The sequence below is a fragment of the Engraulis encrasicolus genome, chromosome 14 (assembly GCF_034702125.1).
Source record: "Engraulis encrasicolus isolate BLACKSEA-1 chromosome 14, IST_EnEncr_1.0, whole genome shotgun sequence".
Classification (NCBI taxonomy): domain Eukaryota; kingdom Metazoa; phylum Chordata; class Actinopteri; order Clupeiformes; family Engraulidae; genus Engraulis; species Engraulis encrasicolus.
In genome coordinates, this window is record NC_085870.1 from 29,254,117 (window position 1) to 29,273,051 (window position 18,935).

General features: G+C 40.0%; 1 protein-coding gene and 2 long non-coding RNA genes across 3 annotated transcripts in view; 1 reads left to right on the forward strand and 2 right to left on the reverse strand.

Annotated features, from left to right (window-relative positions):
• Positions 1-18,935, forward strand: part of LOC134462371 (uncharacterized) — a 61,277-nt gene that overhangs the window by 1,778 nt on the left and 40,564 nt on the right. Inside the window, exon 2 of the long non-coding RNA XR_010037512.1 lies at positions 8,942-9,033. This is a non-coding gene — a long non-coding RNA (uncharacterized LOC134462371). The remainder of the gene's footprint in view (positions 1-8,941; positions 9,034-18,935) is intronic.
• LOC134463232 (uncharacterized) lies at positions 1,081-2,709 on the reverse strand. Its single transcript, XR_010037685.1, has 3 exons — positions 2,505-2,709; positions 1,786-1,874; positions 1,081-1,614 (listed from the first exon to the last, which is right to left on the reverse strand). It is a non-coding gene; the product is annotated as an uncharacterized LOC134463232 (long non-coding RNA).
• cdk18 (cyclin dependent kinase 18) overlaps positions 4,993-18,935 on the reverse strand; it is a 58,082-nt gene continuing 44,139 nt past the window's right edge. The window contains exons 5-16 of the mRNA XM_063215362.1: positions 18,351-18,407; positions 17,675-17,789; positions 13,038-13,132; positions 12,778-12,840; positions 12,054-12,177; positions 10,657-10,777; positions 10,171-10,268; positions 8,987-9,092; positions 8,755-8,797; positions 7,698-7,788; positions 6,923-7,000; positions 4,993-6,600 (exon numbers count right to left, since the gene is read on the reverse strand). Of these exons, the coding sequence (XP_063071432.1) occupies positions 6,566-6,600; positions 6,923-7,000; positions 7,698-7,788; positions 8,755-8,797; positions 8,987-9,092; positions 10,171-10,268; positions 10,657-10,777; positions 12,054-12,177; positions 12,778-12,840; positions 13,038-13,132; positions 17,675-17,789; positions 18,351-18,407 (1,026 nt within the window). The 3' untranslated portion in view covers positions 4,993-6,565. The remainder of the gene's footprint in view (positions 6,601-6,922; positions 7,001-7,697; positions 7,789-8,754; positions 8,798-8,986; positions 9,093-10,170; positions 10,269-10,656; positions 10,778-12,053; positions 12,178-12,777; positions 12,841-13,037; positions 13,133-17,674; positions 17,790-18,350; positions 18,408-18,935) is intronic.

An 18,935-nucleotide genomic window follows, 5' to 3' on the forward strand; every position in this document is an offset into this window, starting at 1 on the left:
TCACACCAACTCAATGTAGTAATCAGTTCATTCAATGGCTCAAAGACTTTATTTTTAGACACAAAGTACAAATACATTTCAAGGTTATGTAGGTGATGGGAGGGTATATGTATTCTGGGGTGGACATGTACAATAGACGTGCAAGTACTTATTTATATTAATAAATGGTTATCTGAACTAGGCCTGTAATAGTCAACCCATTGATGCTGGATGCTGTGAACACATTGTATTGACCTAGGTGCCTGGAGCGACACAGCATTCAGGCATGACATATTAGATTTTTTTTGATTAAAATGTGGGTATGTTAGAGCTGAATTAACATGTTGTAATGCAAGAGGATGGTCTTAGCTTTTAAAACTCAATTCATGTCTGTATTTGTATATTCAGAGACTTATTTAGTTATTTGTTTTTTTTTATAGGATGAGGGCACCTTTCTTAAAAAGGGCATAGGCAATTAGCTGGCATTTTTTGCAGGTGCCAGCTAAAATGGGTTAATATTATTTACATACAGCACTATCCCCATACCAGTATACCCACGTCACCTGAGATATACATTTAGTGGAGACAATATAATTAGTTAGACTAGACTGAAGATTGACAGGCGGTCATGGGTAAGTGGTTCGAGTGTCAGCCTTGTATCCCAAAGGTTGCCGGTTGGACTCCCGACCCACCAGGTTGGTGGGGGGAGTTAAATAATCAGTGCTCTCCCCCATCCTCCTCCATGACAGAGAGTGCGTCTTAATATGCGACCTTGCCTCCTCCACTTGCGCTTTGTCTCCTCGTCCAGCCTCCTGGCCCCTCCTCCATGGAGAAAACGATAAAGTTTCCCAGCTGTCAGCCTAGCCACAACAACTTTTGAGGGACTGTTTTTCATTCACCATCCCAATTGCAAATGAGAAAAAGACTCTACAATTGAGCTTTTGCAAGATATTGAAATATAATGATGTTGTCCGTGAGGTCATCATGACGAGAAGCAAGTGGAGGGGGCTAGGTCCCATATTAAGACGCACTCTGAGATACCCTGAGAATGGTACCGCCGCACTCGGGGCGCCATTGGGGACTGCCCCCTTGCACGGGTGAAGCATAAATGCAATTTCATGCAGTGAACACTTGTGTGCTGTGTCACAATGTCAATGGGAGTTGGAGTTTCCCAGTTGGGCTTTCACTTCACGTTCACAGAAAATGTTCTACGTTGTTGTATTAGTACAATAAAATAAGCAAAACATGTCTGGATGGACTTCATTATATCAGTTATTTATTATCACAACTACTCACTATCAATGACAACCAGGGCTCACCAGCCAACCAGCCAAATGCTGGGAAAATTAAGTTTTGCTGGTAGAAAAGAAAAAACATATTTGGCACTTTGACCCATTATTTAATGTACCGGAGATTAACATACTAGCCATTTTGGCTACTAGTGATTAAAAATAATTTAGAGCCCTGCTGAAAACTCCAACAACTGGTACAGGTGATCAGTGCATCAGGGGAAGAATGTAAGGGTAGGCCCGATGGATGAGGGGACCAGCATCACTGATGGTGAGGTCCTGGTGCTGCTGCAAAGCCCAAGCGAAAGAAGCCTCTCTGGACACCTCTTCATGTTGGCTCCCCCATCTAATTAAAAAAAGAGAAGACAAACATGCTATTTAAATAATCTAGCCATGCATTGTAATGTACTGGTACAGTACTGAATAATTAAGTCCCTTGGCAATATTGTCTGAATTAAAATGTGATGTAAAATGTCAGAAAATAACAGTCATCCCAACTTACTAGTCATGTATTTACCTGTGCTGCTGGGATGCAATTCTTGGACGTCATCCTGGCCACCATGCCTCATGGTTTTAGTTTGGGTGCTGACCACCTGACTGATGAACCTGCAATTACAAAACAATAAAAATAAAAGATAAATAACAAGTTTGTTGTGCTTATCTTTCTCTTGTGAAGGTCATCTTTTCAAATGATTTATTTAATCAAATCAAATCAAAATTATTTAATCAAAGTAGGCCTATGTAACCGACATTCTGTCCTATGTGTTTCTACATGTGCAATGTAATGCAACACCGATTTGAAACATTGAAGTAGGCCTATGTCAAGTCAGCTTTTATTGTCACTTTCTTCATATGGTCATACAAGGGAAACGAAATTACGTTTTCTCTCTACCATGCCAGGACATAGACAGGACTGACAATTTACAGACAGACAGAAAGGGCAAGACAGGACAGGTAACAGTGATGGACTGGTAACATAAGTGGTCAATAATAATAGGCCTACAGTACAAATTAACATATTGGACATGTAAACAGAAGATAAGATATAGAAATATATTTTACAATAGCCTACATTGTGCAAACGTGGCTGAAACGACACGAGTGAATCCAAGTTAACCTACAAGATAAATCTGAGATGAAAATATATGCTATTCAAAACACCACTTTGCGAAATGCCTGACACAAAATGTACCGTGCGTCTTGTAGTAAGTTAGGTTAGCAGCATTATTATCTTACCTGTGCCATGCCACGAAGAAGAGGATGCCATCCGCGGTGCCCAGCCACCATTGAAGAAACGGTGCATAAAGGTGCTAGTATTTTGCCAATGCAGAGGTTTGGTTTAAGTTCACAACTTAACTGAAGAAAATAAACACGGGATAAAAAAAATACATCGCAGGCAGAGTAAGTTCATGGCTGGAAGCAAGCAACAACTTTCTCTTCTTCTCCCAGTTTCCCGTCCCGGTTATGCCACCTAGTGGAGCAGAATACATTTGAATAAAACTATGATTTTAACACATCCACCGTGGCCAACCTAGCCTGATAACGCCAGGTACATATCCCGTTTAAAAAAAATACAAGAACTGCGTGTTTCTTTGGTATTTTATGGTCAAAGTTGTCTTCGTCTGCATAATTCCTATGTACGAATGTGTACTTCTGCCGTCCAGCGAAAATGATTACGCAATATTGTGACGTCAGTGCAAATGATGGATACACTCATAGCACAATGGACTGACATCAATCATTAGGGCCCTTTGAAAGTAGCCTAACCTAGAGAGTAGGCCTAAGCTACAATCTTGTTACATTTTTTTCTAAACTTGGGAATCCATGTGGGAGCTATAGCAAAAGAGTGAAACATCAGTTGGGGTTGCTTTCATTGCCTATGGTGTTTTATCTATTTTATTTATAAAAGAGTCTAAAAAGGGACCAATTAAATGTATATGGTAATTTTAGACTCAAAGTGGAGTTCATCAAAAAAATATTTAAAAAAAATGCCATAGCATGTGGTATTTTACTTTCAGTTTGTCTGTGAAATACACTACCATTACATTTTTTTTAAGTTCGAACAAGTGTAAAAAGTAACAAATGGACCTTAGGCTATTTGATGATTATATACTGTATACAGTAGCTATGCGTAGGTTCTAATTTCATTTCATTTTTATTAAATGTTTACATTTTTGTTGAGATTTATGTAAAGGTTTATATGTCAAATAATCTGCGGTGTGACTGTAACATTAATGAAACCTGGAATATAATATATATTTATATATATTAATAATATATAATATATAATATAATATAATATAATATATATATATATATAATTATAAATTAACCAACAACATTTTGAATAATGTATGAAGCATTTGCCATGATTGCATGAATATTAACTTTATATTAAGATATGTGAATGTGAAAAAAACTCAAGACAGTAATATCAGGGCTTTTTCTGAACGGGGAAATAGGGGCGCTCCACCCTCATACCTCCGTGGGTGCACCCTCATACTTTTATTTTTATATATATATATTTGAGCGCCCCTAATAAATTTCTCATTCATGGGGGGGAACACCCCCCCTTCACCCCCTGTAACCTGCCATGATGCTCCCTCATGCCAAAAAATCCTAGAAAAAGTCCTGAATATTAACTACAAGTTTAATTTCGTAACACAAATTGCGTCCTGTGGGGTGACATGTATTTCAATGTTTGTGAACGGGTAGCTGCAAGGCCAACTACAAGGGTCTTAAAGACTGGCTCCTAACCAGTCAGTACCTCAGTTATTGGAGAGTGCTGTGGAAGTTTAAGGTGACTATTAACATCTTAATAAGCTTATGTCTTCATATTGCAATGTTTCTGTCACGCAATGCTTAGGTTCATTTTATGGTGTCCTGTGGTGTGACTGCTCTTATAGAAGGAAAAAAGTTTTTTATAAATCAAAACACATATTAAGATTAAACACAATATCATTATCAAGTTAGCATGAGCTCAGATGTCAGTCATGTAAGATTATACAAAAGGATTAAAATGGCCATAATGCAGTGAATTTCCTGTGGTGTGACTTAATTTTTTTTTGGCGTTACGCCCTTAAACCTCAACCACCCATAGACACATTTGAACATATGTCAACCTTTACGAAAGCCTGCCTGTCTTTTTTTGTGTACGAAGAACAATTTGTGAACGTGCGATGTAGACGTTAACACTTAACAGTGGGTTAGTTTGTTTCATTTCAATGCAATCAAAGCAAACAAAAAAACAAGGTTTTCTCTCTCTCCCTCTCTCCAAATATCTCAAAATTTGCAATCAGCATCTTCTTCTATTAAGCTGTTGAACTCCTCTTCCTCTTCCACCTCCTCCTCCTGCTACTACCACTGATAAGAGCAGTCATGTGTGAGCGGTTAGGGCGTCAGACTTGCATTAATCAACCAGTGCTCTCCCCCATCCTCCTCCATGACTGAGGTACCCTGAGCATGGTACCTTCCCACCGGACTGCTCCCCATGGGGCGCGACTGAGAGCTGCCCCCTTGCACGGGTGAGGCATAAATGCAATTTCGTTGTGTGCAGTGTGCAGTGTTCACTTGTGTGCTGTGGAGTGCTGTGTCACAATGACAATGGGAGTTGGAGTTTCCTAATGGGCTTTCACTTTTTCACAAGAGTAACAATGCGCATAGAGAATGACATTTCACACAATCATTTGTCTCTACCTAAAACATAGGCTACATGAATCAGTGGTATGCAATAAACTTTCTTTTATTTATTTGTTATTTAATCACTTTGGGCTTTTCAGCAGTCACAATACATTCATCTTCAGTATCATCATGTAGACAAATCACACAATATATTAAACAACACATTTCTATACAAAATAGTCTAAGTATAGGCCAATTATATAAGACATCATCTAGTGTCATTTAATACAGTCTTTTCTTTTCTCTGGCATAAATTTCACTGAGAATAAAATTCTGTTAAAATACATATATTTATATATATTAATTTCTTCTGAGAAAGTACTTTAAAATATTTCATTTACCACAACAAAACCAATACAGCAGTATTTCTGTGCCAGTGATGCTAAAATAGCTGAAGTATAGAATAGAATATCTTTAAATAAAATTTACAAATAATCCATATTATTTTTATTCTCTCTCTCTCTCTCTCTCTCTCTCTCTCTCTCTCTCTCTCTCTCTCTCTCTCTCTCTCTCTCTCTCTCTCTCTCTCTCTCTCTCTCTCTCTCTCTCTCTCTCTCTCTCTCTCTCTCTCCTCCCCTTGACAGTCATACTTTTGCCCCCTAGTGGAGGTTTGTAGTCAGCACATGAATCAGTCTCACATTTCCAACACATACTGAGATGACATCTGTGATGTCTGGGTTTTCAAGTCACTAAATGTTATTATGGCCTACTAAGGAACACTGGGACTGCAGCTACAAATGTGGAAAAGATGTGTCTGAGGAATAGGCCCGCATGCATGTCCCACTGCCCTTGATGTGCAAGTTACGTCAGGAAGCTACTAAATGCTCAACTTCGTCTAAGTACTCTTGTCAGTTTAAAAGAGATGGCTCTCCATTATTTTTGACCAAAAACAAATCTTTAAAAAAAAAAAAAACTTAAAACAAACTTCACGGAGTGCAGTGTAAAAGATATAACAAAACTTTATCTGGAAATACTGCTCTGTCAGCATAGGCAAATTATAGTAATACTTTCACAAACAAGTTGACAGAATATATATTCCATATTATTATGAGTTCTTATGAAACTACGGCAACAAAAACATGCTTCTTTAGGTCCTCACATTCAGACATTGGTGATTTTTTTTCTACCATCACTGTGAGCCTGAATGTGAATATACAAAATGCTATTCACGTGTACTGAACTATCCATCAAAACTGTAACACTTGTGATTTCACCGGTGTCATACTCAGGGCACAGCCAAGAGAACAGATGATTTATCCAGATGATTTATTCAGAGATGTGAGCAAAGGGAATGGTGTTGAATGGCATTAGGTTCAAAACCAGGTTTGAAGGATCCAAGGCAAAAGAAACAAAAAACATAAACATTAAGTTACTTATTATGTGTGTACAACCTTAATAACTCCACTTTTCAACTTCTGTCCAGAGGTGTTGTACAACATTTTTTGTTTGTTTTTAATCTTGCCGTCACATATTTGTTGTTCCTCCATCTACAGTATAGAGGACAGCAAAGTAATGCAGAAATATCTGCTCTTCCCAGCACGGTTCCTCTTCTTCCACTTAGTAAAGTTCATAAGGATGTCAAAACAAATTGGCATTTCTTCAAGGCCTCCAGTGCTTCAAAATATGCTCTGCCTGCGGTTCTTGCCTCGACCTATAAGGGTGAACAATATTCAACCAACCAACCAATTAACCAACAACCGGTGAATATTCATCTTTGTCACATGCAACCAACATCATGAGAACAAGAAAATGCATATATTTTTTATCATTATTTTGCGTATTGTCTGGTCTACACAGGGTACACATTCAGGGCTCTAAATTCACCAGCTAACTCGCCAAATGCTGGCAGAAAAGACAAACTTATTAGCCACTTTGACCCATTACTAGCCATTTTGGCTGGTAATGAAAAGAGTTAATTTAGAGCCCTGTACACATTTTATGGATCTCTTCAATGGAAGGCCTCGAGACTTTACCTGTTTGTGGGAACACAGAGGTCCGGTGCCCCGGGTCCTTCTGTAACTGCACCTCCTCAAGGGAGAAGATAGAAGATGCTAGAGAGAGAGAGAGAGAGAGAGAGAGAGAGAGAGAGAGAGATGAGTGGAGAGCGGACAAAAAAGAAGAATACAAAATGTAAAGATAGAGGACGAGAGAAAGGTACAGAGACAAAGACAAGTGGATAGAGGGAGAGAAACAGAAAGGGATTGCACAAACATGAAGAGATTACTCAACAGAATTGAGCACAAGTTGTTGTATATTATAGCCCCTGTGTTTGTGTGTGTGTGTGTGTGTGTGTGTGTGTGTGTGTGTGTGTGTGTGTGTGTGTGTGTGTGTGTGTGTGTGTGTGTGTGTGTGTGTGTGTGTGTGTGTGTGTGTTTGTGTGTGTGTGTGTCAATATTATATGTTTTATATGTTTCAGTGCAGTTTGAGTTCTTAACAATTCAATTGCTGTTTAATGTTGTGATTGCAACAACATACCCATCTAAAATAATAAAATGCCTTTTATTTCCACTACTCCCATCACATACTGTATACAATTCACACCATACCATACATAGGCCTATGCATATTTTCATATGAGCCATACTGGTATATTATAGCCGGCATGGAATTGCAAACAGTGACATCACATGCCACATACTCTCAGTGGTGTCAAGAAGTAAAAAAGTTACAAAGTGAATTACGGTATTCTCTTGCGCTTGAGCGTGAGAGTGTCTGGAACTGAGGTGAGGGGCTAAGCTGGGGACTTACTGTCTGGTAACGTCAGGATGTTCTCCCCCAGGGACTTGAAGTACGGATGCCTTAGGGAGATCTCAGCAGAGATGCGGTTCCGTGACTCATACTGGCAAATTGGAGAGCACACCATCAGTTCACACGTCACCAGCCGTTCACCAATTCACACATTCGCACCAGGGAACATTGTACAAATATTCCAGTCATATTGTGCACACTCACATTTCAGCTTTTACATTTTTGCTGATGATTAGTTCACAATTATTTTTAAATACTGTACACTACACATGCTAATGTTTAATGTCTTGTTAATTAATGTTATTATTGTTGACTTTCACTAAATTACTAATTCTGTAGCGATGAATTAGGGCAGAAATATGTGGAACTTCCTCTTTAAGAAAATGTGTATTACATGTAAATGTAATAAGTGTAAGATACACTGAGTGACTTCTACGGGTAATCAGGGCTCGAGTTGTAAATGAAAATGGACCAAAATCATTTCCCTCAATAGGCTATAAATTCACATATTGCGTAAAAATTGCACTTTTAACCACTTGTATTTTCAACATTTTCTTGGGGGACAAAGCCCCGCACCCCCAATAGCCTAATCAGAATCCACCTGTGACCATCCACCCTGGTTTGATTTTACAACTCGACCACAGAGGGTACGGGCAGAGAGAGCCTGACAGACCAGCAGTCAAATGCAGACACAGACATCGACTCCCCGACAGAAACCCCTTTGTGAGCTTTTCCATTTAGTACTTTGACCTCATGCAGTGATGTGGGCTTATGGATATTTTGTATGACAGAGTGCTGGCAGGAGTTTTAACTGTGGTCAGAGATGAAAGACCTGAGCAAAAGGTCAATGAGTATTGTAAACTAGAAGGCAACATACCCTTTTAAACAAACAGCAGTACTGCCTTGTGCATTCTATGGAATTTTTGTGGAAGATTTTGCACAATATTGATCATTACTTCCCATAATCTCCAGAAGATTAATTTATTCGGTAATCGAAAATGAAATGGTTCATCTCAAGAGACAACAAACAAGTAATAAATTTAAAAAATTAAATTACCAAAAGCGTTGCAGCGAGGAGGTCAATTCCGTCTGTGTCGAGTCTTAAAATGAAGTAGCAAGACAACACACCCATTAGTAGAATATCACAGGTATCATATCATCTAATGTTTTGCATCAGGCTCCAAGAAGTCCAGCTGCTTATAACTAAAGACTTGTTGTCTTTGTTGCTTTGTTGTTTATTTCAGAGTAGAAGACAAAGTGATGGAACAGATTGTGTCTGAGCGGTTCACCTGGGGACGTGATTGATCAGCGGCTGCGGCTTGTACTGAGGGAAGAGGTAGGACCGGAACTCCTCGGTTGAAGTGATACCCACCCAGGTGTCCTCTGTTGGGGTTCCTACAAAACATATACAGTCATACACATGTGTTACAAGTTACAACCAGCCCAGCTCACTACTCTAGTACACAATTAAAGCACCTACACGTACGTATGAATTCACATATGGAAAATGTTGTTCTGAATAAGAAAGCTTACTGGAATATTTGGCGTTCATAATAATTGCGTGGCATGGATGCAAATGTGTCAGGGCAGCTGCCGATCTTGTAGGAAGAAGGTTGCAAGTCTGAACTACCGTTATGAAGAATTTAGGTGCGTCCGAGTTCCATCATTTATGTGGCTGATTCGCCCTTGTGAAAGGCACCTAGCCCTACATTGCTCCAGGACTGTAAATAATTCCCTGTCCCTACAGTAAATGGCTGTAAAGGGTATGATACACAGGCAGGGTAACTTCTTTCAGCAATGTTTCTGGGCTAAGATACACTAAGATATTGTTCTGCAGTTTGACAGTTTATCACTTTAACAATTTTGTCAAGCAAACTTGGAATAGCTGCAGACAACTCATTTTATATAATTCCATTGAAAACATAGTAGCGAATTATGTTGTTGCCTGGCGGTATTGCTCAGAAGTTGCCCTGTGTATCATCATCTTAAAGGTGTGTGTGTGTGTGTTTGGCTCAGCTATTATCATTGGGATTTGACCCACCCTCCTACAGGCTTCTGCATCAATCTAACCTTGCATTATATTGCGGAAAAAGTGTACGACGGATACATTTTGACTTATATAATTCATGGGAAAGTACATTATCCATCAAACCTGTATATTTTTTAAATCCCTAAGGTGTCTACATGTGATGTAACATCAATAAAAACATATACTATTATCACAGACACTTGCATACGCCTACATCCATATACAGGCGTGTATTGCAAAATGCACTGGGTGTCATTATAAAAGTGAGTAAAAATATAAGAAAGCTACCACTTCTAGAGGGCTATCATACCAAATAAGGTCCCTCAGGCATGGAGGATTACAAAAAGCATTGATAGACTTTGCCACCCCAGGTGATACCAATATGTGAAAATTTGGCCTCTGGCTCACACCCTATATGTGTAGTGTAATGCACACATATCTCACCTAATAGTCGGAAAATAAGATGCAGCTCTTCCTTCACCGTTGAGCCTGGGAACATCGGCCGCCCCGTGGCTATCTCAAACAGGATACAGCCCACCCCCCTAAGAACACAACACACCAGCATTTACATAACATTTAGCAGACACTTGTATATGAAGGGGCTTAAATCAAAAGACACAATTATTGCTATACAGTTCATGGGGAGAATACAGAATACACAGGCTACTCACATAAGTTCAGTGGAGGTGAGGTCTAGTACGTAATGAAGAGAGCCAATCTAACCCTACTCACATGCACTAACCTATAATTTCAGACCATTATATAAACAGTATTTCTGTGCCAGTGATGCTTTAATAGCTGAAGTATAGAATAGAATATATTTAAATAAAATTTAGAGATAATCCACATTATTCTCTCTCATTCTCTCTCTCTCTCTCTCTCTCTCTCTCTCTCTCTCTCTCTCTCTCTCTCTCTCTCTCTCTCTCTCACCACATATCAATGGGTGTGGAGTACTCTGTAGAGCCCAGCAGGACATCAGGTGGTCGGTACCAGAGCGTCACCACTTCATTGGAGTAGGTCTTAGTGGGGACGGATTTGGCCCTGGCCAAGCCTGAGAGAGAGAGAGAGAGAGAGAGAGAGAGAGAGAGAGAGAGAGAGAGAGAGAGAGAGAGAGTATAGAGAGAGAGAGAGAGAGAGAGAGAGAGAGAGAGAGAGAGAGAGAGAGAGAGAGAGAGAGAGAGAGAGAGAGAGAGAGAGAGAGAAACCATGTGGAGCACAGAGCAAGAGTTAGCTTATGCCATTTGTTGCCTGGTGACCAATCCAGAACGATTGTCTAAGAACATAACACAGCGAGCCTTAGTGGAACAGCAGTGATTCTCAAACTGTGGGCCCTGAAGGTATTACAAGTGGTCCTTGAAATTGAATTGAATTGAAACAAAATTCTAAATAATATTTGTGTGTGTGTTGCTATTGACTATTTATTTTTGTTTTATTGTTTATTGGGTCAGAAGTGGGCCCCGAACATTTTGAGAAAATGTCAAGTGGGCCCCAAGTTGGAAAGGTTTGGGAACCCCTGTGCTACAGAGTACAGTGTGTGATTATTTTTCAGACAGGCCTAATAAAATGCTACATAGCCTACTGTAAGATAAATAGTATATTTATAACTCTAGGACCTTTTGGCAGGCCAAGGTGAAATAATTCTTTCGTATGTTTGTACAGTTTTTGCCCATGTCATTTAGGTTATTGTAGCAAAGGCTTTCTTAGAAAGTCTCTAATGATCAACAGGTCCCCAGTTCCTTGTATTCCAGTTCCATTTTCAATGTAATAATGTGTTTCCAGTTTCTTAGCACTTAATTAGTAGCCACAACTAGGAACTACATGCATTGTTAGAGGTGGTTTTAATGAGGCCTTACAGGGTTGCCACCTCTGTCTGGCATAAATCCTGGACATTTCTAACCCAATTGCCCATTTTGCTTGTAAGCAATGATATCCTTCATTTGTGTCCAGAGATATAGTATATACAGTAAATATATATATTTTCCCCAAATCATTAAAAAACAGAACAATCCGCAACACAAAGGGCACACCATGCCATTGTAGTCTTTCTATGAAAGTCTCTAATGATCAATATTTCTAGTTCTTTGTGTTCCAGTTCCAGCTCCAATAACTTGTTTCCCATTCCTTAGCACTTAGCATTGTTAGTATTGTGTTGTTTGTATGCCATGTAATGTAATGTAATGTAATGTTAGAGACCTGTGGCATTAATGAGGGCTCACTATAGCCATGTTTAAAAGTGACCAGAGAAAGGTTTGGCTGTCTTGCTAATGCAAAAAAAAAAAAAAGCAAAGAAAGAGACAAAAATGTATGATGCTGTGAAGGCCCCTCACCGAAGTCAGCAAGTTTCAGCTCTCCCTTGTCATTAATTAGCAGGTTCTGGGGCTTGAGGTCTCTGTGTAATATTTTCCTCTTATGGCAGTAGGACAGGCCTCTGAGCAGTTGGTACATAAAAATCTGTAGGCAAACCCAGACAAACAATTATGAATTCATATATACCTTTTGTGCAAGTTAATGTTGACTAAGTGACTGTCATTTGTTACACCATGCAGTGCATGTGATTACAATCAGACCTATGACGTGTGCCAACCCTCCTTAGAGCAAATATGTTTCCATCAGACTAATGGGCTGACATACAGGGTGGCGTATAAATCAACTGGCGACTAAATTCAACCTCAATACAGTGTATGAATCGGGAGACAGCCATGGCAAATCCTCCATGTTTTGCCTTAAACTGCTCTAATCCAACACGGGGACTGCCCTCATACTGACAAACAATGGGTACAAGTCAAACCACCTCCTCCCTTCCTTTCCTGTTGCTTCTGACCGTGGAGTTTCATTCAACATCTTTATAAATGACAATTCAAAGGTCATTATCTTCTCATTTGCAATCAGTATGTTGAATGGGGGTGGTGTAGTGGTTCAGTGGTTCTGCTTAGCTTCTCCACAGAAGCACGTCACAGATGCAAGAAGTAGTTAGAATTGCACCCAATGACAATGATGACAGAAATACAGTATATATATCCAGGCCTATGTTGCTCTGCCATGAGGACTCACCTTCACATTGTGCATGCTCATGAGACTCCCACAGTTGTCAAGGTACTGCTTCAAGTCACTATCCTGTTAATCATCAATATGGGGAGAGTTCAGGAGTAGCTGTTAATTATATAATGTAATATGTGACTAAAGAATCATGAAACCAAAAAGAATCATGCAACAATTATTTTGGCAGGTAGTGTTTTCTTTTTCACAGTAACAGTAAGCATTTCTCAAGGCTCAGCTAAATTCCAGGGCTCAACTAAAGCCAACATGCTTACCAGGTACTCAAAGACGAGAGTGAGACAGCGCTCTGTATGAATTATGTCGTGCAGTGTGACGATGTTGGCGTGCTTCAGGTTCTTCAGTAGGGAAACTGTTTAAGAAAAAGACAAAGTTCAGATTATAGTTAAGTATTGGCAACATCATTATGGTAAGCCTTGTAGTGTATGTAGGTGCAGTGTTATCCCAGGGACTGTAACCAATGCTGTGTAATCTGTGCTCAAATCATGGCAGTTAGGTGTAATGTAAAGCAATCTGTTAATGAATAATCAAAATCCGATTTATTTCTGTAATTATTCATGAATAATATTGTTTGCTTCTCAACATTAAGGTAGTTAAAACATGCACAATACTCATCCCTGCTGTTATTCAAATCCTGTACCAGAGACAGTCTATTATGAAGAATTAAAGGAATCTGTGCCTGTACTTTTGTCTTGTGACACTAGGTGGCAACAGTGCTCTGCATTGGGTCATCCTCAGCGTCTCAAACTTGCAAAGAGCCAGTGGTTAAACAGTAGGCTACTCTCCAACTAAAAGTAGTACTCAATCTTTTTTCATAAACCATACAGGGACTTTGCCAATATACCTCGGGAGAAAACGAATGCCACCCTCCACTACCCTACCACTGTGCTGGGTGAATATCACTTGTGAGACTATCAGCAGAAAGAGCGGTGCACATACTGGGGCACTTTGATATTAACATTATCATAATAACATAATAATCAGAATGTGGGTTTCCCCGCAGTCAGCATCCATCCCCTTCTGTCTGTTCTGCTCTGCAATATCTTCTGATTATTTCTTTCTTCCTGAAGTAAAGTGGCCACCTAATCGCCAATTAGGGGTGTGCCACAGAAGGCAACACCTGTTGTAGCCCATTCATTAGCCTTGATTGTGTTATTGCTAGCGAGCAGTTTAGGAAACATTGGCAATACTTTTCAGACTCATTAGCATGTGCGGTGCAGATGCAGGTGCTCATAACAAGACGGGAGGCTCATTAGCATGGCCGTAGTTACATTTGAGGTTACCGAGGTCCGGACCTCGCTCATTTCGTCCAAGATTTTTTTTTTTTTACGCCAAATATGCCCAAATGAATCAAACACACAAANCTCAAAGCCTCTGTGAAACGTGCTTTGCAAATAGTGATTAGTGGTCTATGAGTTCTATTTTGCCTTTGTGTTCTGTTTGTGCAAGTGATTCATTAATAGAGAGATAGCAGCCTACACAGTAACGCACCATCAGGAACGTGGCCATTAAGCCTGCCCACGCTGCGCTTGGGCGCTGAGACGTCTCCTATAAAGCCAAGCGTTTTAAAATAGTGGCCCAATAGGTGGATGTCTTTCACAACTTTGTGAAACCGTTTTAACTGAGTCATTATTTGAAAGAACCAGCCATTGGGTTCTACTTGTAAATCGGAAGGTCTGTATAAGCGCAGAAAAGGACATAAAAGGAAGTCACCAGAGCGTCTTCAGATGTGGATTTTTACCTGCTTATTTGGTCAAGTGACAAGATTAACGTTTCGAGTTGTCACGACTTCTTCAGAGTCAATCACAGTAAAAATGTCCACATCTGAAGATGCTCCGGTGTCCCTCTGTTTGCACTACTAGGCTTATATTTTTTTTCCCATGCAAATGAACTAGGGCGCTTTGTGCGCGCGAGTGGTGCGAGCGACTCGTGGAAGAGAACGCGATTCAGACATCAAACAAGCTTGCTTGAGACACAGGTCGCCAACATGGATGCACAATTTTAAAACAGTAGCATAGGCATATGCATAAGGAGTTATGAGTAGGCTATCGTCTTTGACAACGTTGGCATTTGATAACTAAGTCACTATCTGTCATAAGCCGTCATTTGGTTTTAGATAGGCTAGTGGAAAAAAAGACAGACTGACGCCATCAGCTGCATAAAATAACCAATAAACATTCAAACTTAAGCTCAGCTAAAAGCAGGCTGTCAGATCAAAATAATTTGATTGTAAATTGGAGGGGTTATTATTGCCTGTGTTGATAGACTTTCGTCTTTCGCTTTTGCGTGTACAGAAATACTACTAAAAAATAATAATAATAACAAGCGTGCAGGCGATGCGAGGAAAATAATCTTCAGCTGACAAGACGTTAGTTTTACATATAGGCAGCAGGCTCCACAACAACCACGCCACAGTCCTAACTTGTTGCCTATGTCAACTTCAAGAAATCATTTGGTAAGTGAAAATAGGCTACTGTTTTTTTTGTTTTTGCTGTACTACCGTTAAAATAGTATCCAAATGAAGAAACATATTCGTGTAGCTCGTGGGACTGTCTACCGACTTCAACGGATATTTTGACTCATTTGGCCACTTTGTCATTAGCCTATGCCCATAGCCTACTTTAAGATGGTAGATTAATAATCATATTGACTTTATTGTATTAGTGACATTGTCAGTGTTTCTCAACTTTTTTTTATGCGAGGCACCCCTTGAATTCATTAAAAAAATGAAGGCACCCCAAACTAACAAGCCGTAACAGGGCATCGCATCCGATAGTAGACTAACACATTTGGAGACATCACACAACCTAGGCTAGCCTACGTTTGAAGTTGCAGCTTTCTGCGACCTAATATTGTGCGTAAATGGCAGATGAAAGATTCAAGACTAAGTATTCATTTTTAAATTCAGACAAATATGTATTATAGCCTGACATCATTTATTTATCAGCCACGTTTCCGTGGCACCCCAGGGTGCAGCACCATGGTTGAGAAACACTGGATTAGGCTATGGGTTTAAATTGGAGGGACCTTTAGATATGAATGTGTTTAAAGTTTCATGTTAATTTTGATATACCCATTCCACAGAAAACGAGTCACAGAGAGCAGGGCAAACATGTCCAAGAGATTAAAACAAAACACCATGGATGCATATAAATATATGTATTATACATAAACATGTAGGCCTATAAAAATGTACTTTTTTAACAAATATATTTTTAAAAATTAAAAAATTTCGGCGCGCGCTGCGCCCGCGCATTTTGGACCTCGGTTAACCCAACTTGCTGGCTACGGCCATGCTCATTAGTGTCAACATTGAGTGATTATTCAGCATACTGTATCTAGTTGCTGAAATTAGCATGATTTGTATGTTGCATACCATTGTTTGAAGATGATTTGGTTTTTGCAATGGGCTGTACAGGGCTATTGCCAGAAATGTTGGGTCCTCATGAAAGTATTAAGATCCTGTTATTTTTGTACTAATAAAATCAAAAGTGTACTTAAAAGACCTTGCCATATGATGGATGGTCATCCACGTTTTCCCCCTTCCTTATACTGTTATGCTTAAGAACTTAATTGAACTGCTATACACCACTATACTAAGAGGTTTTAGAAAGAAAAATATCTAATATATATTAAATGTATTGTGTAATTAAGGTATACTGAGGTATACCTACTACAGCGGGTGGATTTGACCTACCACCTTTGCCATATACATCATACTATAGAGCAAGTAGAAAGATAGGCACCCATCTTAAAAACGTTCATTTTTGATGGGGGCGAGCTGATAACACTAACTTGGCTGTAAATCCAGAAGGGTTATCATACAAAAATGTTAACTTCAGACATGTATCTTTCCAAAAAGGATAAGAAACCTTTGCCCCCCTGAGTGGTACCAACATCTCATGTGGCTTGTGGACTACTTCCTCTAGGGTAGTGTTTCTCAACGGGAGCGCTACAGCCCCCCAGGGGGCGTTTAGGAGCCCTAGGAGGGCGTTGAGAAGGCTACAGCTGTTAGTTGCCATTGGGGGTCATTAGTCTGTTTTATTTCTTTTTAATGGGGGCGTTTGCAGTCTTATGAGGTCAAGGGGGTGTTGGGAGGCGTATGGTGAGGTGCAGGGGCGTTTCTTCAAAGAAGGTTGAGAACCACTGCTGTAGGGCGCAAAGTAGCTGGTGAGTAATTTACACCTTCACATTCCCTGGGAGGACATGATGTGCCTCTGCCTCTGATTAGAGTGCATTTTTGGAGGGTTAGACATTTGGAGGGTTAGACATTTACTGCTCCCTGTGGCTCAAAGGTCAGGCTTCCTTGAAAACTTGAAAACATCAAGTGCTCACCCACAGAAGCTGCCGTCTAGTACTGTGGTGCAGACAGCTGAGCTGCCCCTTTTGCTATCACTGCTCTAGGTGGAGGATTGCTCAACACCTAAGAACCTGATACTAATAGAGCCTTGTACATGTCTTTGTCTTCTTCTTCTTCTTCTTCTTCTTCTTCTTCTTCTTCTTCTTCTTCTTCTTCTTCTTCTTCTTCTTCTTCTTCTTCTTCTTCTTCTTCTTCTTCTTCTTCTTCTTCTTCTTCTTCTGTTGGTTTTATTGACAGTTCCTAGACCACGTGTATACCATCGCTATCCAGGCTGTAATGCTGGTCCGCTGCCTGCCATGGTTGTCACAATAAACACCCAATAGGACGCCCAATGGACCTAGTGATGCTACCTTTGTAAAATGACTTCTTTGCTTTATCATTGGAAATGTATTGTCTGCCGAGTGAGCCCTTCTAGTATTGACTCATTGTTAGATTTAGTAGTTAGGATTAATAATTAGTTACGGGCTTTCAAGCACTGCTGGAGGCAAAAAACACGCCGTCAAGTGTCATTGTGTTGTGAAGGTGCCACTTTACCTTCCCGTATGGCTGTGCAAGGCGCTCCCTCGTCGTGCTCCAGACGGATCTCTTTCAGAGCCACAAGGTTCTCTGTGAGTTTACTGCGTCCCTTGAATACTGTAGCGTATGTGCCCTAAATATATGCGATTGAACACACACACACACACGCACACGCACACACACACACACACACACACACACACACACACACACACACACACACACACACACACACACACACACACACACACACACACACACACACACACACACACACGGCATAAACGGTTTTAAAATGCCATCATGTAATGTCGGCTGCTGTCCTTTAGCTTCAGCTTGTTTGCCCAGATAACTCTCCTGTGAGGGATTTCCCCTTGTACGGACTGTCAGACCTCACAATGCACTCTGCCCTTAACTCTTAGTAACAACACAGGATCATGTGTCTCAGTTCTCACCCTACTTTCACTGTAATTTGAGATAATAACTCTTGACCAATGATAATAAAAATGTTCATGTGAAGTAACGCCTTTTAAGTGACCCAAGGACAGGATAAGAAAACAACTAAGGAGCCTGATGTTATTGGCTATACCAAGCTGAACCAGTATTATGATATATTGTCAGTGTAGGCTATGTAATAAACGTTTATTGTGCCTACACAACAAAGAATGTGGATCGTGGCAGGGAACAAACTTACCTCGCCCAGTTTTCCCAATTTTACGTAGGTCTCAAGCTTTCCAAAACCAATGTCCGACTGCAAGAATGGTGCAAGAAAAATACAGTATGTAATTGTTTCAGTAACTTGTTCAATAATATAAAAAATAGAATATGAAACGCAATATGACCTCACAGATATCCTCTCATGCATACTATGTATACCTGTTTTTCACAAGTGATGTTAGCCTACATAACCACACCACATGAGATGAGTTAATCATGCAGATATTTACAAAATCTGCACATCAAGTACCGTATATGTAAGATAAAGACAGTGCATAAACACTGACTGCTTTATTGTCTCTACACTTCCGGTACTGACACTGTGTTGACCCATGAGGCCCGTCGAGACTTGCTTTCCTTGTGTTATTTTCCACATCACATCAGATACTGTAATAACCACATACTGTATATAACCACATCACATCATGTAAGGTAAGATGATCTGTGCCCCTACACGTCCGGCAAAGGTTTAGGTTTCTTTATTTATCTTCACCAGAAAAATATGTGCCTGGGAGACAGGGAAGGTTGCAGCTGTACACAGCAAAACCAACAGATCGTGTGA